Source organism: Myxine glutinosa, chromosome 4 (assembly GCF_964187855.1).
Source record: "Myxine glutinosa chromosome 4, kmMyxGlut1.1, whole genome shotgun sequence".
NCBI classification, from domain to species: Eukaryota; Metazoa; Chordata; class Myxini; order Myxiniformes; family Myxinidae; genus Myxine; species Myxine glutinosa.
The window spans coordinates 125,484,130-125,508,794 of NC_136264.1; the positions used below are offsets into that span (position 1 = coordinate 125,484,130).

Sequence of the window (24,665 nt, forward strand, 5' to 3'; positions counted from 1 at the left end):
CCTTGGAAAAATGCCATGGAAAACACCACGTTAACAGCAGGAAGGGTTGTGTTAGATAGATTACAGTAGATCTACATTCAGGTCCGTTCGTCTACGTGATAAGCATAGATTGCTGTCAGAGTAAAAATGGATACTTGTCATCTCTGGACCAATCAGAGACAGCTGTGGCTAGAAGCTTGCTGGGTAAAAGCACCATGTGACCGAGTCGAGCTGGGCCGAGGGAAATATGCTTGCTTGTACAGAATTGGCAAAGAGTCATTCCACAATTGCTGGGCAGAATTGCTTCTTTGTGCTGAGCTGGCAAAAACATGTTTTATCTGTGGTCTGACCTTGTGTCACAATTGGGAGGCCAAGGATCCTTGTATCAGTATTCCTGTGTTCTGATCTCATGCTCCAGTTTCCACTTTTGCCTTACCATGTCGAAATTAACTTCAGTATATATTGAATGCAGTTGTGACTTGGAATTCAGAGATTTGCTTGCCTGAGGGTCAAACTTTTCTCTCCGTACGTATGCAATAAATAATCCTTTGTCTATCAAGTGTTGTCTGTCATATTTTGATACAGGTGGACAGACTCCCACATTGCCTCACGGATGTCCGGATTCCTCCAAATTTCTTTCAGTTTAGTGTTAAACAGCATTAGCGACTGTTTCAAAAGATAATCACACAAGTTTGTGGTTTATAATATTTTTACTTTTGGTAAGGGGCCGTTGCTCCCATGAAATGCCACGATAAGCTATTTATACACATTAAAACAGCGTTTGTTCAAAGAGGAAACACCCCTAAGGGGGGGGGGGGGGGTGGGAGGGGGGGATATTGTTAGTATCAATATTGTTTTGTAATAACATCAATATTATACTATTATCATTAGAATTGTTATTACTTTTGTCATTAGAAGAGCCCTCGGAAAAAACGCCACGATAAAGCTATCTTAACATGTATATTGTATATACACCTCAACACACAACCCCCTTGGCAGGGAAACCCCCCTTGGGGTGGGTGGGAAGTTAAATCGCTACAACCTCCATCATGTAACCCTTAGTCTCCCTGTCAAGTTTGTTGTGATTGGATAAGTAAAGACCGAATGTATCGTGGTCACATGGTCAGACAGACAGACAGAGACACCAAACTGTGTATTTTAGTATGATAATCCAAAATGCAAGTGTAAATTCCTCAGCTATTACAAAACAAAGCTTTCTCACTGGTTGGGGAATACAAATCAGAGCATGCATCATCCAACTGCACCTTAAAAAAATAAAACCTTTACTCATCAACTATGTTACAACACCAACCTCCCCCACCCCCAAATCACCAGCTATATGCTTGTTCTCTCCATCCCTTTCCCCACAATCATCAGCAACATGTTTGTTTCACCATGACCACACAAGTCTCCTCACCCATCCCACCCGAAGAGTAAGCAAGCTATTGTCCACATCCTGCATCCAAATTCCTGCTATAGCCTACAAGGGGCACTGCATCAGTAATACAGCAGCACCGTGGCAAATTATGCTACCAGCAGCCATGTACTGCGTACAAAAGGAAGAGAAACCAGCTACATGTTTATTTCACCACGACCGCCACCTTCCCACCACCAACTACCAGCTATGTGTTTGTTTTACCACAACCACTCTTGGAGGGACGTGGGGACACCATTATTTGGATCAAATGAATATTTCCCCATGATCACTCCCTCCCTCCACCTTCCCAATCAGCAACTAGATGTAGGTTTCACCATGAACACAACCGCCACAGTCTCTCACCTGCCCCACCACCCAATCATCAGCTATGTGTGTTCTATTTTATGTGAGTTTAGCCACCCTACCTCCTGAAAGGACTTCCAGTTGACCGAGACAAGGCCGGGCTTCACGGGACGACGAGTGTCAACACGACGCAATTGCTGGTCGGTAGCAGGAGGGGCCATTGGCTTCCTCACCTTAAAATCTCGTTGATCCATCCATTTGAATAACCCTGGGGGGGGAAAAGAAAAATGGAATTTAGCATTCATATCTATCTGGGTTGGCCAACTCACACAAACATCTGGGTTGGCCAACTCACACAAATATCTGGGTTGGCCAACTCACACAAATATCTGGGTTGGCCAACTCACACAAATATCTGGGTTGGCCAACTCACACAAACATCTGGGTTGGCCAACTCACACAAATATCTGGGTTGGCCAACTCACACAAATATCAGGGTTCGCCAACTCACACAAATATCAGGGTTCGCCAACTCACACAAATATCTGGGTTGGCCAACTCACACAAATATCTGGGTTGGCCAACTCACACAAATATCTGGGTTGGCCAACTCACACAAATATCTGGGTTGGCCAACTCACACAAATATCTGGGTTGGCCAACTCACACAAATATCTGGGTTGGCCAACTCACACAAATATCTGGGTTGGCCAACTCACACAAATATCTGGGTTGGCCAACTCACACAAACATCTGGGTTGGCCAACACACACAAACATCTGGGTTGGCCAACTCACACAAACATCTGGGTTGGCCAACTCACACAAACATCAGGGTTCGCCAACTCACACGAATATCAGGGTTCGCCAACTCACACGAATATCAGGGTTCACCAACTCACACGAATATCAGGGTTCGCCAACTCACACGAATATCAGGGTACGCCAACTCACACGAATATCAGGGTTGGCCAACTCACACGAATATCTGGGTTGGCCAACTCACACAAATATCTGGGTTGGCCAAGTCACACAAATATCTGGGTTGGCCAACTCACACAAATATATGGGTTGGCCAACTCACACGAATATCAGGGTTGGCCAACTCACACGAATATCAGGGTTCGCCAACTCACACGAATATCAGGGTTCGCCAACTCACACGAATATCAGGGTTCGCCAACTCACACGAATATCAGGGTTCGCCAACTCACACGAATATCAGGGTTCGCCAACTCACACGAATATCAGGGTTCGCCAACTCACACGAATATCAGGGTTCGCCAACTCACACGAATATCAGGGTTGGCCAACTCACACAAATATCTGGGTTGGCCAACTCACACAAATATCTGGGTTGGCCAACTCACACAAATATCTGGGTTGGCCAACTCACACAAATATCTGGGTTGGCCAACTCACACAAATATCTGGGTTGGCCAACTCACACAAATATCAGGGTTCGCCAACTCACACAAATATCAGGGTTCGCCAACTCACACAAATATCAGGGTTCGCCAACTCACACAAATATCAGGGTTGGCCAACTCACACAAATATCTGGGTTGGCCAACTCACACAAATATCTGGGTTGGCCAACTCACACAAATATCTGGGTTGGCCAACTCACACAAACATCTGGGTTGGCCAACTCACACAAACATCTGGGTTGGCCAACTCACACAAAAATCTGGGTTGGCCAACTCACACAAACATCAGGGTTCGCCAACTCACACAAATATCAGGGTTGGCCAACTCACAGAAATATCTGGGTTGGCCAACTCACACAAATATCTGGGTTGGCCAACTCACACGAATATCTGGGTTGGCCAACTCACACGAATATCTGGGTTGGCCAACTCACACGAATATCTGGGTTGGCCAACTCACACGAATATCTGGGTTGGCCAACTCACACGAATATCTGGGTTGGCCAACTCACACGAATATCTGGGTTGGCCAACTCACACGAATATCAGGGTTCGCCAACTCACACAAACATCTGGGTTGGCCAACTCACACGAATATCTGGGTTGGCCAACTCACACGAATATCAGGGTTCGCCAACTCACACGAATATCAGGGTTCGCCAACTCACACAAACATCTGGGTTGGCCAACTCACACGAATATCTGGGTTGGCCAACTCACACAAATATCTGGGTTGGCCAACTCACACGAATATCTGGGTTGGCCAACTCACACGAATATCTGGGTTGGCCAACTCACACGAATATCTGGGTTGGCCAACTCACACGAATATCTGGGTTGGCCAACTCACACGAATATCTGGGTTGGCCAACTCACACGAATATCTGGGTTGGCCAACTCACACGAATATCAGGGTTCGCCAACTCACACAAACATCTGGGTTGGCCAACTCACACGAATATCTGGGTTGGCCAACTCACACGAATATCAGGGTTCGCCAACTCACACGAATATCAGGGTTCGCCAACTCACACAAACATCTGGGTTGGCCAACTCACACGAATATCAGGGTTCGCCAACTCACACGAATATCAGGGTTCGGCAACTCACACGAATATCAGGGTTCGCCAACTCACACGAATATCAGGGTTCGCCAACTCACACGAATATCAGGGTTCGCCAACTCACACGAATATCAGGGTTCGCCAACTCACACGAATATCTGGGTTGGCCAACTCACACGAATATCTGGGTTGGCCAACTCACACAAATATCTGGGTTGGCCAACTCACACAAATATCTGGGTTGGCCAACTCACACAAATATCTGGGTTGGCCAACTCACACAAATATCTGGGCCAACTCACACAAATATCTGGGTTGGCCAACTCACACAAATATCTGGGTTGGCCAACTCACACAAATATCTGGGTTGGCCAACTCACACAAATATCTGGGTTGGCCAACTCACACAAATATCTGGGTTGGCCAACTCACACAAATATCAGGGTTCGCCAACTCACACAAATATCAGGGTTCGCCAACTCACACGAATATCAGGGTTCGCCAACTCACACGAATATCAGGGTTCGCAAACTCACATGAATATCAGGGTTGGCCAACTCACACGAATATCTGGGTTGGCCAACTCACACGAATATCTGGGTTGGCCAACTCACACAAATATCTGGGTTGGCCAACTCACACAAATATCTGGGTTGGCCAACTCACACAAATATCTGGGTTGGCCAACTCACACAAATATCTGGGTTGGCCAACTCACACAAATATCTGGGTTGGCCAACTCACACAAATATCTGGGTTGGCCAACTCACACAAATATCTGGGTTGGCCAACTCACACAAATATCAGGGTTCGCCAACTCACACAAATATCAGGGTTCGCCAACTCACACAAATATCTGGGTTGGCCAACTCACACAAATATCTGGGTTGACCAACTCACACAAATATCTGGGTTGGCCAACTCACACAAATATCTGGGTTGGCCAACTCACACAAAAGGTCAACATAGGCCAAAAAGTCAACAACCTTTTCAAATTTCTAAAATCCTCAATTTTCATCTGATTGACTTGGAATTTGAATCGGATTTTCACATCAGCTAACTGAATTCAACCACCAACTATTTTTGAGGTCAACATAGGCCAAAAGGTCAACATAGGCCAGATTTCTAAAATTGTCAATTTACATCCAATTAACTTAATTTGAAGACGATTCGCATATCAGGTCACATAATTCAGCCACCAATAATTATTTGTGAAGTCAAAAGGATGCTCTACCGAGTGCCATTCCACTTTGACTCTTTTGCCAAGTGTCGCTCGCTCTATGAGTGATTTTTCATTTGTCTGTTTATTTGTTTGTCCGCACAGAATAAGTATGCTTTTCTCTAAAACCGTTGGTCCGATTTACAGGACATTTTCACCATAGGTGCACCTCCTCCTGTAAATTTATTAAATTATATTTATGACGTCATAGGTCACGTGGTACGGGCGCCATCTTGGAAAAACCGAAAAACTTCACTTCTATATCTCCGAAAGCGCAGCATCGAAAAAATTGAGACGTGGCTCATTGTAAAGAACTCTCCATGGGGAATAACATTTGTTAATGATGTCATAGGTGCCCCCATTATGACGTCATAATTCGACAAGTTCAAAACTTCATCCGATCAAGATGAAATTTCTTGAGCATCATCTAGGGACAAATTGGTGGAGAAAAAAAAAGATGACGTCATCGGTCACGTGGTTCGGCCGCTGTATTTGTTTTTAACACAAAAGCCTTAAACTCGCTAAAGTAAAGCCACATCCGGGCGAGGGTCTGCAGGCAATCTCTGATTACTCTTTCTTGTTCTTACAATGTAAATACCCGGGGTAACTTATGAAAGCTTGCTTCTAATTGGTGGGGAAAAGCCTATGACAAAAAAGCATTTCTGACCTCCGAATCCGAACCAGTAAATCCAGCACTTTATGGATTCACTAGACACTACCTCCAAATCTTACCGGGAACTCTTCCAGGCTCCAAAAGGCCTTCCTTCACCTCTTAGGAGTTTATATATCGAATCTCTCAGCTATTGGTAATTCTCCTGACTGTCATTGTGTAAACTAGGGCATGCCCGTACTATATATATGCCCGTACTATATATCTATCTAAAATTATATCCCCCCCCCTCTATTTACATGAAATGGTTTGGTCCATTCGCAACGCCAAAGCGAACGGCGAACGGCTTGCGAGTACAGTGACAATCCCCCCCCTCTATTTACATGAAATGGTTTCGTCCATTCGCAACGACCACAGAACCCCCCCCTCTATTTACATGGAATGGTTTGGTCCATTCGCAACGCCGGCACACGCGATCGTTCGCTGCTCTCTGATTGGTTGAATCGTTTTTTGGACATAGCTCGGTAAGTAATTGTCCGATTAATATGAAACCTTGAAAAGGCACATCCTCGGGTCCCCAGCAATATACCTGGCAAGTTAAAAGTATATCGGACCCGTGGTTGTCGAGAAACAGCGGTCACAGACAAACGTACAAACGTACAGACAGAGATTACTGGAATTATAGATAGATGTTGAAGCAAAATCACTTTAATAAGCTTGCCATCGCACTTTCATCACTAACCTAGAAATATCCCTCAATGGGCCCACACTTGTCTATCCTACTCCTTAGTCCTAGTCTTTCACCCCATTACTTACTGTCTAATAACAAAAACCCCGTATGCACAAGGAACACCACAATCAGCACAACCACAATATCCACACAGCTATTCACAAATAACAACAGTTACGGGATGCTTGCATACCTGAATACACGTGGAAATTTCAACACGTGACAGAAACCAAACGCTTTTCCTGCCCTGATGCGTTCCACTGACACTTTAAAGATCTACGAGGCTCTAGATAGATCATACTTCCCTTGAATGTTCGTTATTCCTTCAATCCAGAAATTTTTCCCAAACATTTGACTGCAGTCACAATTCAATAATCGCAGTCGCTGCTGTAATAAGTGTAGCCTTGTCACGGGTCGTGTTTTATTCGGTCTTGATCCGTGATGAGCATGTCATCATCATATTGTCTACGAATGTGATTGTTGTCCTGTACTGTAGATCTTCCGGTCTGCACAAATGTGATCATGAACGTTCCTCTAAAATCGCCAATTTTACCTCGTGTCAAAAGTAATAACGTTTATTATAACTCCAGGACCCTGCCAAATAACAAGATATAGGCCTATCTCACGAGAAACCCATCCTGGGATATCGATTAATATCAATATGGCTCAGTGTGAGTGGTCCAAATGTTGTTGTGTTCGCCTAAAATAAATAGATGACCCTTGATGTAACTGATCAAACAATCAAGGTTTTGCTTTCGTATCGTAAAAAAACGTTTATTTCAGAAAATAACGAACGAAAATATAACATGAGGGAAGAATTTTTGAACAACAACCGAGCTTATTTATCTTTAGTGGTACATTCTTGAAAGTATTCCGTTCGTTCGCATTTGATTTTAAATTTTACATCAATTACCCATAGCATTTTGAATAAATTGGAGAGAAAGTATTAAAAAAAAAAAAAAATTCTCGATTAAAACCGTAAAATATTTCCTCAGCCCATGTTTCATTCTTCTTGAAGGAAATTAACCCCTCGTTGTGGACTCTGGGCCCCGCTTAATATAATTATTTGCATTTGCTCGAGTAAAATGCAATTTAATGTCTAGTTCTGAGACTTATCACATTTAAATTCATGTTAGTACCAATAAATCGCAATAATTGCACGTGAAAAATGTTCCTCAGTCTTGAAACCGGAAGTTTTTGGCACGCTTCCGGTTCACGTGGGAACAAACATGGCTCCGACCACGCGGAGTCAGGGGAAGGCTAAAAACAGTGACAGAGAAGGCGAGAAAGAGCATGGATCGGAAAAGAGGGAAATGCCGGAGGAACTGCATACGGAGTCCGAAGAGGAGGGAGAAGTCATGGCGGGAATGCGAATGAGAGGCAAAGGACCGACGAAGAGTGGGAGATGGCGAGTTACGATTACGCCAACGAAGAGGCAGGATAAGCCTAAGGATAAAGCAGACTGGGTGGATGGAGAAGAAGAGGGCAGTGTCGCGGTGGAGGGCGGAGTGAAAGATGAGCATACTGCAAAAAAGAGTACACGTAAGGGGCTGAAGGACCACGTATCTTCACAGACGTGTAAGCTGGTTGAGGGGAGGTTTGGGGAGCTTAATGGTGAGCACGATGTTGAGACGTGTGAAGGGCTTGGTCAGAAGGATGCGGAGACGTGTGAAGGGCTTGGTCAGAAGGATGCGGAGACGTGTGAAGAAGGGCTTGATGAGGATGTGATGGTATCTGAGGGGCTTTGTGAGAAGGAGAATGTGCAAGCATCCGAGGAGCTTGATGAGGATGTGGAGGCATCCGAGGGGCTTGATGAGAAGGAGGATGTGCAAGCATCTCAGGGGCATGAGAAGGATGTGAAGGTATCTGAGGGGCTTGGTTCGAAGGAGGATGTGCAAGCATCTGAGGAGCTTGATGAGGATGTGGAGGCATCCGAGGGGCTTGATGAGAAGGAGGATGTGCAAGCATCTCAGGGGCATGAGGAGGATGTGAAGGTATCTGAGGGGCTTGGTCCGAAGGAGGATGTGCAAGCATCCGAGGAGTTCAATGAGGAGGATGTGGAGGCATCTGAGGGGCTTGATGAGAAGGAGGATGTGCAAGCACCTCAGGGGCATGAGGAGGATGTGAAGGTATCTGAGGGACTTGATGAGAAGGAGGATGTGCAAGCATCTGAGGGGAATGATGAGAATGTGAAGGCAAACAAGGGGCATGATGAGAAGGAGAATATGGAGGCATCTGACGGGCATGACGAGGAGGAGGAGGAGGAGGATATGGAAGCATCTGATGGGCATGATGAGAAGGAAGGTGTGGAAGCATCCGAGGGGGTTGGGGAAATGGGGAATGTAGAGATTTGTGGTGGGTCTTCAGAGAGCGATGGGGAATGTAAGGAAGAATGTGGAGATGAGAAGGCTGATGACATGTGTGAAGTGGTTTCTTGTGAAAAGGCTCTGCAGACAGAGACTACAAAAAGATGTGAAGAAGTGGCGGAAGCAAAGATTGCTGTCGAAGAAAGGACATTTGAGATGATGCCATGGAAGGAGGCAGTACATCATGATACAAAAGTGAAACGGCAAAATAAACCAGACAATGTGGATGTGATAAACGTGAGTGAGACTCGCATCTTTTATTAAATCACTGAACCATCCATGTTCAGTAATGTTATTAATGACTTTGCTGTATCATCTGGGTCCTTGTCACGGCCCTAAGTTGAAGTTTATGTTCCACAGGCAAAGTGTGCCAAGCTCTCGGTTCCTGTCATTCCACGAGGAAAGCCCAAGTCAGGAAGAGTTTGGAAGGTGCCTAAAACCAGGTAACGGGCACTTTTACTTGCGAGACACGGAGGGCAGTGTCACGAGTGTAAGGAGTCGAAATGTTGGACAGACGATGAACCTCATTTCTGAATCCATGTTGGAAGCTGGGAATGTCATTTTGTCCTTTCTATATTGTGAAAAGCTCAATGCTGATATTTCCGTGGCAACGTGTCTCATGGAGACTTTATGCTAAGCGGCGTGAAGTGCATGGTCCATCAATTTTTCTGATATCGATATAATCGGTGGGCTCATACCGGTATATCAATATTTAAAAAAAAATAAACGTAATGTTCCAAAGGTTCCAATAATATGTAATGACCCATTACGCATTCATATATGATGTGCACATCACATCATTGAAACACGGTAATTCACGGCATACATCATGCACTCGATCTTTACAAATTATGGCAAAATAAATTCGTACGAGAGAGAATTTGGTTGATAGAGAGTAAAAAGGGGTTCAGTTTTGTCCTTCGCTGTATTCTTTCAGAATGATTTCTAAAGACAACAGTCGACGACAATTAATCGTAGATAGCAAGCGAGTGCTCGGCGAGCTAGCCCAGTAGATGTTATAGCTCCGTAAAAAGCGAGTTCAATGCCTGATATTGGCACATTCGATGACGACATGGAGAGTATCGATAATCGGCACAGGACAATAATCCCGATATCAGTAATCGACACTGGTCGATATCGGGACCGCCGTATCGGTAATCGCCACAGGCTGGTATCGGTAATCGGCACATGCTTTCTAAAGCTCACCCAATTCATATAAAATAACCCATTGCTTCAGAAACTGCTGCGAGGACAAAGGAAAATGTAATCGCTCGTACGCTGCCGAGGTTAAAAGTTAAAACCCTACTGTGCCTACTTCTGGGCCAAGTACGTTTTGATGTCAAACCTTCCACTGTTCTCAGCGTACCCAGTGCATCAAAGCGTCAGTTAAAGCATGTACTTCAGGATTGTAAACACTTTTCTTCGTTTTTATGTTGATTTCCCGATATTCTTCTGTTGTGGTATATCAATATACCGGTTAAATTGGTAAAAAAATTCATATCTTTGAATATACTGGTATACAAATTTTTTTATTTATTAAAAATAACATTGGTATATCCATACCAATCTTATTTTTATTGATTGGTATATCGCATTTTATTCGCATATTTATGCATATTCGATATATGCGTTATATTCGCATACAACAACAACATGCATTTTAAGGCCATTTTCCCTGCAAGAGCGGGGGTTAGCCTTGCGGTCCCCATGACAATCTTCTCCATTTTGCCCTATTTTCTGCATCTCTCCTTGTTAACCCCCTTGCCCGCATTTCTTCTTCCACCATCCTTAGCCAAGTCTTTCTCGGTCTTCCCCATCCTCTACTTCCTTCTACATTCATTTCCATCACTCTTCTCAACCAGTCACTTTCATCCTTCCTCAACACATGACCAAACCATCTCAACCTGTTCCTCTTCACAGCATCAATCACAGGCTCTATTCCCATCATCCTTCGCAATTCATCATTTGTCTTCCTCTCTCTCAACGACACTCCGCGCATCCACCGAACCATTCGCATTTCCACCCTTTCCAGCCTTCGTTGCTGCTCTACTTTCATGACCCATGTCTCGCTCCCATAAATCATAACACTTCTCACACATGCAGTATACACCTTTCCCTTCAGCTTCAACGACACTCCCCTCCTCATCAGCACCCCATTCAGTTCCCGAATTTCTTCCATGCACATCTCACTCCAGCAACCGTTGCCGAGTCTGATCAACCTTCTCCATTCAGCATGTCTCCGAGGTAGCAAAATGTTTTCACACCTTCCAGCTTCACGCCGTCTCCAAGATCCAACTCAACATTTCCTCCATCTGCAGCTCCCTCTGTGCACACCTTACATTTGAATGTAGCTGCCTCACTGGTTAATGACCCTCTCAGACCACTACATTTTTGATGAACCCACTCAGCGCACATTGTACATTGAATGGAGTTCACTCCGACACCCTTCCTGCACACAGCACATGGCCACTTCCCAGTTCTTTCCACCTCAACACATGCTTTACCACTTGCTATCACCTTCGTCTTTCCTACATTCACCTTCAGACCTTTTGTCTCCATACATTCCTTCCACTTGTTCATCTTTTCCTTCAGTCCATCCATACTTTCCGCAATCAACACCAGATCATCTTCATACAACAACTCCCACGGTAAACCCTCCTTTACGGTCTGAGCCAGCACCTCCATCACAGCTCAAATAGTAGTGGACTTAGTACCGACCCCTGATGCACTCCCACCTTCACCTCAAACTCACCACTGTTCCCGTCCTTCATCCTTACAGCTGTGCGCGCTCTAACTTCCTCAATGCCCATGTCAATACTTCGCGTGGAACCCTATCGAATGCTTTCTCCAGATCAACAAACCCAAGAAACAACTTCTTCCTCTTCTCCATGTACTTCTCCTGCAACTGCCTCACAATAAAGAGCGCGTCTGTCGTTCCTCTTCCTGGCATAAATCCAAACTGCATTTCGTCGATCTTCACCTTCTTCCTTATCCTCCTCTCCAACACACTTTCCAATACCTTCATTCCATGCTCCAATAACTTTATCGCTTGGTAAGAGCCACACTCCAGAGGGTCACCTTCCCCCTTGTATAGAGGGACGAGGGTACTCAGTTCCCAATCCACTGGAATGCGACCTCCTTTCACCACCAGATTACAGATCTCTGCCATTCTCTTCACACCCCAACTTCCTGCTGCCTTCAACATATCTCCCCCAACTCCCGTCGGCCCTCCCGCTTTTCTACTCTTCATTGCTTTTATCGCTTCCTCAACTTCCTTCTCAGTTATCTTCTCTGCCGGTCCTAAAACTGGGTTACTCTCGATGTTGCCATCCCATTCATTCTCTATTCAACAGCATTTCCATATATCTTTTCCATCTTCCTTTAATTCCATCTGGGTCCACAACGATTTGTCCCACTTCATCCTTCAAGCAACTCACCCCCATCACATCACACCTCTCTTTCGCTATCTGCTTTGCAATCCTGAATACCGCTCTCTGACCCTCTTCCGAATCCAAGCGTTCTCCAAACATTTTCCTACATGTCTCCTGCGCCTTTGCTACCTCTTTCTTTGCAGCCTTCTTGGCTGCCTTATAACTTTCATGTTCTGCTTTTTCTGCTCCCGTACCCTTCGCCTTCTGCCACTCCTTGAACTTCTTCCTCTTCTCGGCAACCCTCTTTCCAACTTCACCATCCCACCACCATGTTTCATCCCACCTACCGCTTAAATTGGTAAGAAATTTAATATATTTGAATATACTGGTATACAAAAAACAATGAATAAAAATAAGATCAGTATGGATATACCGATCTCATTCTTATACCAATGAATGCGATATATGATATACCAATGAATACATATGCGATATATGCGTTATATTCGCATATTCGCATATATCGCATATTTATTCATTGGTATATCATATATCGCATTCATTGGTATAAGAATGATTGTTTCAAATCATGAACCTGAATTCATGAATCAGACAGAATCAGATTCATATGGTTAAACTGCCGAAATCTCGGCTCTCTGCTCACCTTCACTCTTTCATTCCTCTTTTCTCCCGCCTGTGGAACAAACTCCCACACTCCCTTCAATCCCTCTCCTCCCTCCAGGTCTTTAAAACAGCTGTTCACCACCATCTCTTATCTTCCCCCATCCATAACCTTGATCTTTTCTACCCCCACTAATTCACCCCAGATCCACCTTGTTTGAAATTCCAACTTATTTCCTGGAAATCCTGGCAGTGTCCATATGTTTATACCTCTCCCACCCCCCCCCCCCCTTCACATGCCTCCCCCCCTTCACATGCCTCCCCCCCAAAGCCCTCTCCCTCCCACAGATCTCTCGATGTCTCCATGTCTCTCGGTCCCTGCTCTCAAATGTTGTGTTTGTGTCCTTCCCCCTCTCTCCCCATCTTGTCTACCGCTCCCGATGTTATTTGTTTTATGTGTCTGTTTGTCTTTCTGTGTGATTAATGTTCGCTCTTTCACGAGCCTCGATCTTGTATACAAAAAAAAAAAAAAAAAAAAAAAAAAAAATATAAGACCTGCTTATACCCTGAATGATTGCTTATTCATTTTTGTTACCCCCCCCCCCCCTCCGCATCCCCTCGACGAGGTCGGAGGTGGTGACATTAAAATGAGCTCCATCAGACCGACCAATTGACCTATCATCCGTCCATGTCCTTTTGTGTACGCGATACTGTAATTCAAAACCGTTGAACATTTAGCTTTCATAGTGCAGATATCTATTCCTCGTGACATTATCCCAACCCGATTAGATCACGGTGGTGATTGGCTGGATTATGTTACCATGGCAACCATTTCAGTAACGTGGCTTGTGTGTACAATCGATATTTCAAAAAACTGTTCAAGATTTAGCTTTCATATTACATATATCTATCTATTCCTCATACCCCCCAAAATGTGGGAGACCTAGAGTATCAGCTCATTGTTGTTGATCTGCTGGTTAACAATATTGCTGGTGTTAATGATGAGTACCAGAGCTTTATTTGTAAAGGTAAACATAGAGTTATGTTGTTGTTTGTGAGGGAGTTCAGGAGCAGCAAATGTGGTGGTGATGGTTGAAGGAGAGGACAATCCATCGACATGAGCACTTTTAATGATTATGATGATTATGATGATACTTCTGTTGAAGCAGAACGAAGATTGTGCTCAACTTTTTAATATTGCTTTGTAGATTCTCGCTTGTGGTCTTGGATGCCCCTTTACGTAAGTCGTGGAAAGAAAAGCTGCAGATAAGGAAGGAACAAAAGAGTCTTCGGCAGCTGTCTCGCTCCCTTTCTGAGAAACGTTCACAGGAGAAACAGGTGGGTATTCTTTTTACCCACGCCAAAGAGGGTATTGTATTTGGGGTCTGTTTGTTTGTTTGCACAGAATGTGCTATGGTAGGCCACAAATGCCAACTAGTGGTAGAAAGTAGAACACGGTATCTTTTTTTTCAACCGCGTTCTTCTATAAAGTATGTACTTTATTAGAATGTGAGTACGTCTATAAAGTGCGTACAACTAGAATGTGAGTACGTCGATAAAGTACGTACAATTAAAATGTGAGTACGTCTATAAAGTGCATACAACTAGAATGTGAGTACGTCTATAAAGTGCGTACAACTAGAATGTGAGTACGTCTATAAAGTACGTACAATTAAAATGTGAGTACGTCTATAAAGTACATACAATTAGAATGCGAGTACGTCTATAAGATACGTAGTTACAAAACCACACAAAGGTCCGGACGAGGGTATGCAATCTTTGCTCGTTCTCGTTCCAATTGGCATTGAATGAATGAATTCATAGCCTCACATTGTGCTAGAGGAAGCATTGTTTGATAGATATGTGGTATAAATCTCAATTAATATTAATTTATTTTACAATGAAGTTGATGTGAGTACGTCGAAGTATGATGTGAGTACGAGTATCAATGAAGTTGATAAGCTAGTCTGTTGGGAGCCGTTGGTGAGGTATGTGGATGGACAAAAGGACCACCGAGGCACCCGGAAACATGGTGGTGGGATGATGAAGTTGGAAAGAGGATTGACGAGAAGAGGAAGAAGTTCAAGGAGTGGCAGAAGGCGAAGGGTACGGGAGCAGAAACAGCAGAGCATGAAAGTTATAAGGCAGCCAGGAAGGCTGCAAAGAAAGAGGTAGCAAAGGCGCAGGAGGCATGTAGGAAAATGTTCGGAGAACGCTTGGATTCGGAAGAGGGTCAGAAAGCAGTATGCAGGATTGCAAAGCAGATAGCGCAAGAGAGGTGTGATGTGATGGGGGTGAGCTGCTTGAAGGATGAAGTGGGACAAATCGTTGTCGACCCAGATGGAATTAAAGGAAGATGGAAAAGATATATGGAAATGCTGTTGAATACAGAGAATGAATGGGATGGCAACATAGAGAGTAACCCAGTTTTAGGACCGGCAGAGAAGATAACTGAGAGGGAAGTTGAGGAAGCGATAAAAGCAATGAAGGGTAGAAAAGCGGGAGGGCCGACGGGAGTTGTGGGAGATATGTTGAAGGCAGCAGGAAGTTGGGGTGTGAAGAGAATGACAGAGATCTGTAATCTGGTGATGAAAGAAGGCCGCATTCCAGTGGATTGGGAACTGAGTACCCTCGTCCCTCTATACAAGGGGAAAGGTGACCCTCTGGAGTGTGGCTCGTACCGAGCGATAAAGTTATTGGAGCATGGAATGAAGGTATTGGAAAGGGTGTTGGAGAGGAGGATAAGGAAGAAAGTGAAGATCGACGAAATGCAGTTTGGATTTATGCCAGGAAGAGGAACGACAGACGCGCTTTTCATTGTGAGGCAGTTGCAGGAGAAGTACATGGAGAAGAGGAAGAAGTTGTTTCTTGGGTTTGTTGATCTGGAGAAAGCATTTGATAGGGTTCCACGCGAAGTATTGACATGGGCATTGAGGAAGTTAGAGCGCGCACAGCTGTAAGGATGAAGGACGGGAACAGTGGTGAGTTTGAGGTGAAGGTGGGAGTGCATCAGGGGTCGGTACTAAGTCCACTACTATTTGTAGCTGTGATGGAGGTGCTGGCTCAGAACGTAAAGGAGGGTTTACCGTGGGAGTTGTTGTATGCAGATGATCTGGTGTTGATTGCGGAAAGTATGGATGGACTGAAGGAAAAGATGAACACGTGGAAGGAATGTATGGAGACAAAAGGTCTGAAGGTGAATATCGGAAAGACGAAGGTGATGGCAAGTGGTAAAGCATGTGGTGAGGTGGAAAGAACTGGGAAGTGGCCCTGTGCTGTGTGTAGGAAGGGTGTCGGAGTGAACTCCATTCAGTGTACAATGTGCTCTGAGTGGGTTCATCAAAAATGTAGTGGTCTGAGAGGGTCATTAACCAGTGTGGCAGCTACATTCAAATGTAAGGTGTGCACAGAGGGAGCTGCAGATGGAGGAAATGTTGAGTTGGATCTTGGAGACGGCGTGAAGCTGGAAGGTGTGAAAACATTTTGCTACCTCGGAGACATGCTGAATGGAGAAGGTGGATCAGACTCGGCAACGGTTGCTCGAGTGAGATGTGCATGGAAGAAGTTTCGGGAATTGAGTGGCGTGCTGATGATGAGGGGAGTGTCGTTGAAGCTGAAGGGAAAGGTGTATGCTGCATGTGTGAGAAGTGTTATGATTTATGGGAGCGAGACATGGGTAATGAACGTAGAGCAGCAACGAAGGTTGGAAAGGGTGGAAATGCGAATGGTTCGACGGATGTGCGGAGTATCGTTGAGAGAGAGGAAGACAAATGATGAATTGCAAAAGATGATGGGAATAGAGCCTGTGATTGATGCTGTGAAGAGGAACAGGTTGAGATGGTTTGGTCATGTGTTGAGGAAGGATGAAAGTGACTGGTTGAGAAGAGTGATGGAAATGAATGTAGAAGGAAGTAGAAGACGGGGAAGACCGAGAAAGACTTGGCTAAAGATGGTGGAAGAAGAAATGCGGGCAAGGGGGTTAACAAGGAGAGATGCAGAAAATAGGGCAAAATGGAGAAGATTGTCATGGGGACCGCAAGGCTAACACCCGCTCTAGCAGGGAAAATGGCCTTTAAAATGCGTGTTGTTGTTGTTACAATGAAGTTGATCTAATTAAGAGAATGCGATATTCCCCCTTAAAATGGTGAATGCTGTTTAATATGCGAGTGTAAGTGGTCCCGGGACCCTGTTTGGGCTTTGCCGACAGGATCCCCCCCCCCCCCCACTCCCCCCCTATCTGGCTCTCAGATTCCCTGGTACCTCTGGGGCAAAGCAGACCACTTGTTTGACAATATTCTTGTGGGGCTCAGGCAACGTGAAATAATACTCCATTTACGAAAGGGAAGGAAGGCTGCTCGTTCTAAACCCTGAGGAGCTGTTACCACAATACGATAGTCAATATGAATGGTGTGTGATAAAATGCACATCGCCTTAACTTAGCAGCCTTTGGTGGCATTTTGTACTCTTTTCGAGTTGGTTCACCTTATTTAGCTGTCTGTCTGTCTGTAGACATGCAGACAATCAAACATCACTTTATGATGTTACGGTCTGTGACCTTTTTCTTCTTCCTTCCTCTATTTTTGAAATAATAGGCTTTATGACGGAGGTCGGTACGTAGGTACAGGCGTTCGTAAGTCGGGCGTTCGTAACCCGGAGACTGCCTGTACTGCAGTTGTACACCATGCCTGAGGAGATGGATTTTGAAGTGAAGGAATTTTTGGAGAAGAAGGGGCTAATATGTAGAACTGTTACGTATGGTAGAGTTATGAGCTGTAGCTGATCATCTTGGGGTTAGTTGGACATCCAACATGAAAAAGGCGGACATTGTTTTGGCTATTGTCAGTCGCATGGGTTTCGAACCGTGGGTAAAATTGAGGAGTGAAGCCTTGGAATTGGCCCGGATAGAATCAGAAGAAAGACAGCTCAGAATAAAGTTAGAAGACAAAGAACGGCAAAGAGTTTGAAAGAGAAAAGGAAGAAAAGCAAAGAGAGCTTGAAAGAGAAAAAGAACAACGGCAACGAGAGTTTGAGTAAAGAAAATTAGAAATTCAGGTGGGACAGGCCCAACCGGTTTCCATAGATTCAGGTGGGGGTCAAAATGATCTCCCCCGTTCCTTTGATGTGGCTCGGAACATTATGCTTGTTCCCGAGTTTAATGAGGAGGAGGTGGAAACGTTTTTTCTGTCTTTTGAAAAGATAGCAAAACATCTTCAGTGGCCCGTACAATACTGGACCCTGCTACTACAAAGTGGGTTCATAGGGAGAGCCCAGGAAGTGTATTGAGCTCTGTCGGAGGATCAGTCAGAGAATTATGAGGCTGTTAAAAAGGCTGTGTTGTCAGCCTATGAACTATATCCGGAAGGTATCCGGTAGCATACCGGCAGAAGTTCCGAACCTTAAAAAGACAGGCTGGGCAGACATTTGTTGAATTTGCGAGGGAGAAGGAAATGAGTTTTGATCGGTGGTATCGTTCTCTACAAGTGGATAGGACCTATGGTAATCTAAGGGAGGTTATCTTGATGGAAGAGTTTAGGAACAGTATCCCCTTGGACATTAGGACACACCTTACGGATCATAAGGTTGATGAGTTTTTAAAAAGCTGCTGTTGGTGCAGATGATTATGAACTTACCCATAAGAGAGGCCTTGGTTTTCCTCATTACGGTACTACCTGGGATAACAAGAAGGGGGTTAGTGAGGACCAGTCAGAGGGGAAGTGGACAGACCATAGGGGTGCATTGGTGCGGCCGTCTCTGGGTAGACAGTTTGAGTGGTCGAGTCAGGCATCTCGCCGGGGACAGGCCCCCACGTGTTATTACTGTAAACAGAGGGGACATCTGAAGTCGAATTGTTGGAAATTGCAAAGGGAGGAGAAGCAGGGAGACTCCGTTAGACCTATTGCATTGGTTCGAACCAAAGTGGACAGCCACAGGGGTCGTGCCCTTACAGTTAAGGCTGAGGATACTGCGGACCTTACGAGCCCCGTACAGGACCGTTATAAACCCTTTGTGTCAAAGGGCCAAGTGTCTTGGGACGGGACAGTCAAGTCCGTCGTTATTCTGAGGGATACTGGGGCCGCCCAGTCGTTGATGTTGTCTAATATTTTACCATTGACTTTGAGTAGTTCGGGGAAAGCGAGTGCCTTAATCCAGGGCATTGCAGGTCGTTATGTCCCAGTCCCCTTACATAGGGTGAACTTGAAGTCTGATTTAGTCACAGGACCAGTGATGGTAGGAATAGTCCCCACTCTCCCCATAGAGGGTATTAGTTTCGTATTGGGAAATGATTTGGCTGGTGATAGGGTTTGTGTTTCCCCAGTCGTGAAGGAGAGATTCCTCGAAGAGACTGAGAACCCTAACCTTCGGGACTACGGCTGTACTTTCCGGAAAGACTTACCACCGCCTGCAATGTTGCCAAGGAACCTGTGAAAGTATCAACGAGTAATGAAGGCCCGTTTAGACCTGAATGTGACAGCTCATAATTTTCAGCCTGGAGACAAAGTGCTTGTTCTACTACCTCTGCTTGGGGAGCCCCTATTGGCGAAGTTTAGCGGTCCCTACTTGGTTGGAAAAAAGCTGAGTGAGGTGAACTACATGGTGCGGACCCAGGACAGATGGAAACCCCGCCGGGTGTGCCATGTTAATATGCTTAAAGGATACTATGAGCGTGAGGCTGACCTCAGCCAACCAATTGGTAGGTCATATAAAGCATCAAGATATTGACTCTAGCAAATTAGGCAGCGTTGCTCTACAAGTCTCTGAGAGGGAACTGATGGGGGTTTTTAGTACAACCATACCTCTTGAAAATGGTACATATTTCGGGTCGAGATAATGTCATTGCCGATGCTCTATCTAGAGCTTAAGATATTTTTCGTGCCCCTGCATATTAGCTATGATGCCTGTAAATGTCACAATGAGAGGTGGCTGTTTGTTTATTGCACTGTTTATGCTGGGTTAAGACTAACCTGCCTTTGTAAAATAAAACTTTTCTTGGGGTAAAGTTTTCTTCTTTAAGGGGGGGGAGGTGTTACAGTCCTTGACCTTTTTCTTCTTCCTTCCACCCCCTGTGAGTTAGACCAAGTGGTTTGGTCCATGCGTATAAAGCCTATGATTGGCTGTGGGGCAGGGGAGGGGCCAGGAAGGTGATTCAGAGGAGAGAGTGGCCATTTTGGGGGAGTGCTTTTTCGGGGGTTGTAAAGTTTCCAGCTGCAATCTCTCCACCTGAAGGGTATGCCGGATCAACCCCCCTGCAGCTGCCTCTCTACCTGAAGGGTGACGTTGATCGAACTCTTGCTGCCGTACCTCTACTGCCTTGGGGCCTATTCGTGGACTTGCCTACTCCTACCCTCTCGTGCTGGGCCTGCACTGGGGCCTACCACTGGGCCTGCCCTGGGGCTTACTGTTGGGGCCTACTCGTAGACTTGCCTACTCCTACCCTCTCATACTGGGCCTGCACTGGGGCCTACCACTGGGCCTGCCCTGGGGCCTACTGTTGTTCCTGCCCTGGGGCCTACTGTTGTTCCTGCCTTGGGGCCTACTCATGGACCTGCCTACTCTTGGACTGGCCTACTCTGGTTTTTCCCTCTTTTCTCCCTTCTTGGTTTTATGTGTGGGAAGAGATTTTTCATGTGATAATCCATAAATAAAGACAGTGTGATTGAAGGCTTGGCTTGGTGTGCTTCAGGCCGTAACAATGATTGAGGAACGACTTTATTTCAAGCGAATGTTATATTTCGAAGATGAATCGGGACATGAATCGAACCACAAACCTTGAGTTTTACAGTACTTTGTCTGTAGAAATTGGTGGAGAATTTTTTTTATGACCATCGGTCACGTTGGGCCGTCCGTCCACAAATCCCTGGTGTTGGGCTAGCGGCTAGGGTGCCAGCTTAGGATCCTAGGATCCTGGGTTCGAATCCCGGTCGATCGCTGAATTAACGCCAGGGGGGTTGACTCAGCCTGTCATCCTTCCGAGGTCGGCTAATTGAGTACCAGTTCACTGGTAATTCCCTGCTTGTCGTAAAAGGCGACAAAAAGGGTGGCGGCAGGAAGGGTATCCGGCCGTAAAACATTGCTTCAAAAAGGGGACCGAAAAACAACAACAACCACGATCCCCGAAAAAGGCCAACCCCCGCTTGTGGGGAAAAAAATGGCCTCTAAAGGTGTTTTTTAAAATTTATCGGTCACGTTGTTCGGCCGCCATATTTGTTTTAACACAAAAGCCTTAAAAACCACTAAAAACACGTCCTGGTGAGGGTTTCTCTGCAATCTGATTGCTCTTTCTTGTTTTATGTTTTATTCACCAGGCCTTGAATAATTTTCCTTATTCCACCAAAACGAACCTTTCTAACTATCGGTAATAGGATTTTGGAACCCTATAAATGTTTTTGTTTTTTAACTCTCTGAAAGGCCAAGGTACAACTTTATCTCAACTGCTCTTTCTGATATCCAAGCATAGAGGAATGGTTGTCCTTCAGACAGGTTTAAGCTCAGTGAACATATGACATGACTTCATGAATGCCATTACTGTCACATTTTACAGGAAAAGCGTCAGCGTATTGAGGAGAACAAGAAACGGCGAGAGGAAAATGCCAGGAAAGCGGAGATTGTTCAGGTGGTAAGTATTTGGTATGGGGAGAGGATGGATGGTGTGATGGTTAAGCATCCCCCTAAGCCATATGCTAACACATCATTGTGCAAAACATACAAATATAATCCTTGTGAATCACCTACTCTCTCAAGTCATTAATGAGTGTGTATAAATGAGATCATGGGTGCACACATGAAGTAGTGATGGCCCGTGCGTTTGAAAGACTGATGTGAGGATGATGAGACAACAGACATGGGGAGACAATTCCACAACCGGTAAAATAAGGGGACAAATGGATGCATGTGGATATCAAGCATGGACTTTGGGAAGGTGACCAGGTGAGGGTTTCTTGAGGAACGTATGTGACCGAGGGTGGCTTGACGATGGCAGAGATAGGAGATGGCAGGAAAAGCAAGACCAGATGCAAAATTGTATAAAACAGAGAGCCCACCAACTCCCCGCTGGTGGGAGAGTGACAGTCTTTGGGTGGTGGCAGAGTGATGTAGGTACAGGACTGGTATAATCGAGGGTTGTGGCTTCAAATCTAGCCGAAGATGGAAATGGTAAGGATTTGGCGACCAAACTTGTCTCTGAGGAAGCATATGGAAACTGAATTTCCACAATCAGATTGTATGTATAAAATAACCCATCTGGCTCATTGATGACCTTCAAGGTGTTATCGGTCTGGTGTACACGTAACACCGGTCCACGCTTGATGCCCTCAGGGCATCTTGCGTTGGGTACCAAAATGCTGGCTATGAATAAGAGGCACCAACAAAATCCCCGAAACACAACAGAGAAACTAAATAAAGCAGTAATTATTTTTAAAACAGTAATAGCTTTTTGATGAGAATAATAAAAAGCAAAACTAAAACCCTAAAAATTTGGGAAAATAAACACTTTTATACGACTTCCCAACTAGGAAGCATGTGTTTTCAGGACGAAAAGCAACTCAATTTGTGAATGAGATGATTAAGTTAAATAATAGATCTCTCTGTTGTCATCAACTTACCATCTGCATCTTCTACCCATCTTAACAGATCAAAAATCCAGCCAAGATAAAGAGAATGAAGAAGAAACAGTTGCGGATGGTGGAACGAAGGGACACGCTCCCCTTGCTGCAGGCAAAGCCGCTGCCAGGGGGATGTGTGAGTGGCAGGAGCACGTGCAAAGCTCAACGCACGCGCCTCTGACTTTGGGCTCGTCTAATCGAGCTATGGACTTTGCGCCATGTAGAGTTATTTTTCAAAACGTGCATTTTGATCTTCTGCATAGATTGGGTGATTCAATCGATCTGTGTTGTTTGGGTGAGTGACAGCACATTCAATTCTAAAGACGCAATGAAGACATCCATAATAAATAAATGAATGAATAATTTGGAATAATAGTTTTGTACATTCTCAAGACCATGCTGTTCAGTTTCCTGAGCAATTGCATTACTGATGATTTATTCATTTATACTTATGGTGGATGGAAGCATATAAAATACAAATTACTTTTTGTACTTTGTTTTCGCATCACTTCCTGACACTAACGGTGTGCTCCCAGCCTCATCAATAACCAGGCTCGATGGGCTAAATAGGCCCCTCCTGTGACCACGTTCCAGAAGTAACCAAATTGTGGTGATGAAGAACAAAATCAAGAGGATGTCCTTTATGAAATTTCAAACGAGGTGTTAGTCTTGGCCAAGTTGCTTTTACATTGCGCTTGATTAACACAATGTTTATGTTCATGGAGACAAAACATTTTGTTCAAAACACCTGGCTATGGAGGTAGCATCATGGCCCAATGCTTGAGGTTGGCTAAATGTCTTTACTCGAGGCAGTATCCATTGACCTTAGGTTTCATTTGCACAAAGACTCAGGGATACGAGTCCACCACATTGTCAGCACATGGAGTTGTCGCTGTCACTACCTGACTGAACGGTTGGATTCTTTTGAAGGCATGGGAGTAAATAAGGCTGCAGTGTTGGTTTTACACTACAGTGCTGAATATATGGACCTGGAAATTGCATTTCCCACAAAATCTGTGGATGTATCTGCACACGACATCTGACAGTAGTCTATAAATTGGCCACCGGTGAAGAACAAGTCCGTGCAGGGATGGTTGGATGTCATATCCACCAAATGAGTTTGCTCTCGTCATCGGGGTGGTTCAAGGTGGTATTACTCCAACTGCCATTGCTCCCCAGTAAAAGGTCATCGCAGCATCATTCCGAGGCCACTGATTAGGTAATGGACAGTTGGTGGGGATCTTGTTCGTAACTTAAGGGTTACAATTCCTCACGGCGATTGCTGAAATTGGAAACCACCTGAGACTTCGATCTTCATTCTGAAAGGTGGTCGTGGAAGGCAGAACGACTCACAATTGCAAAAACAATTCCTCAGTAAAGAATGAACCCATTACATTCGTAGCCTGTCTTCGCTGCCTCTTCCTCCCTGTGCAGCAGGAGACGGGGTTTTGCAGTCGTGTGTGTCGTGTCCAGGCCATAGCTTTTTTTTTAACCATTTGATCTTGTCATCAAATTTTCAACAAATCTTTATTATGAGAATATGGAGAAAATAATTTAAAATTGGGTCAAAAAGTGAAAGGGCAAAGTCAGTGACGAAAATATCCCTTATTAGCCCCGCCCTAGCATGTCGAGCGCGAGACACTTCCGTGTTTACTTATTTACCATTGAGTTTCAGTGTGTCTGTCCTGGCCATAACATGTTTACCAATTGAGTTTTTGTCATCAAGTCTTCAATAAACCTTTATTATGAGAATATGGAAAACAGAAATGAACTAGAACGGTACTCAGTAAAGAGCATACCACCTCCGCCTGGTTGGCCATATCATTCCATGGTGAAGAATCAAAATTTCGTCAAAAAATAAACAATTCTCATATCGGAATCCATATTAAGATCTTCACCAAAATCGAATCGATTCTTTCTTGTCACACACACAACCTGTCCACCAAGTTTCGTCCAA

General features: G+C 44.8%; 2 protein-coding genes across 2 annotated transcripts in view; one reads left to right on the plus strand and one right to left on the minus strand.

Annotated features, from left to right (window-relative positions):
* The window catches only part of LOC137425174 (RNA exonuclease 4), a 47,403-nt gene extending 39,975 nt beyond the window's left edge, over positions 1–7,428 (minus strand). The window contains exons 1-2 of the mRNA XM_068113326.2: positions 6,945–7,428; positions 1,822–1,967 (exon numbers count right to left, since the gene is read on the minus strand). Coding sequence (XP_067969427.2) covers positions 1,822–1,953 — 132 coding nt within the window. The 5' untranslated portion in view covers positions 1,954–1,967; positions 6,945–7,428. The remainder of the gene's footprint in view (positions 1–1,821; positions 1,968–6,944) is intronic.
* Positions 7,429–7,940: 512 nt separating this feature from the next.
* On the plus strand, positions 7,941–23,200 carry LOC137425177 (uncharacterized). The gene is made up of 5 exons (XM_068113330.2): positions 7,941–9,354; positions 9,478–9,560; positions 14,318–14,447; positions 21,649–21,723; positions 22,737–23,200. Exons 1-5 carry the CDS (start codon positions 7,981–7,983, stop codon positions 22,887–22,889), a joined length of 1,815 nt encoding a protein of 604 aa, XP_067969431.2. The 5' UTR covers positions 7,941–7,980; the 3' UTR covers positions 22,890–23,200.
* Positions 23,201–24,665: the final 1,465 nt, after the last annotated feature.

What these genes read in the sequence shown, in the direction of transcription:
- LOC137425177 (XM_068113330.2), top strand. Translation starts at nt 7,981, where the DNA reads ATGGCTCCGACCACGCGGAGTCAGGGGAAGGCTAAAAACAGTGACAGA. An exon ending in TGGAAGGTGCCTAAAACCAG is followed by an intron (nt 9,561 to 14,317) that starts GTAACGGGCACT and finishes ATTGCTTTGTAG; the next exon opens with ATTCTCGCTTGTGGTCTTGG. An exon ending in AACGTTCACAGGAGAAACAG is followed by an intron (nt 14,448 to 21,648) that starts GTGGGTATTCTT and finishes CACATTTTACAG; the next exon opens with GAAAAGCGTCAGCGTATTGA.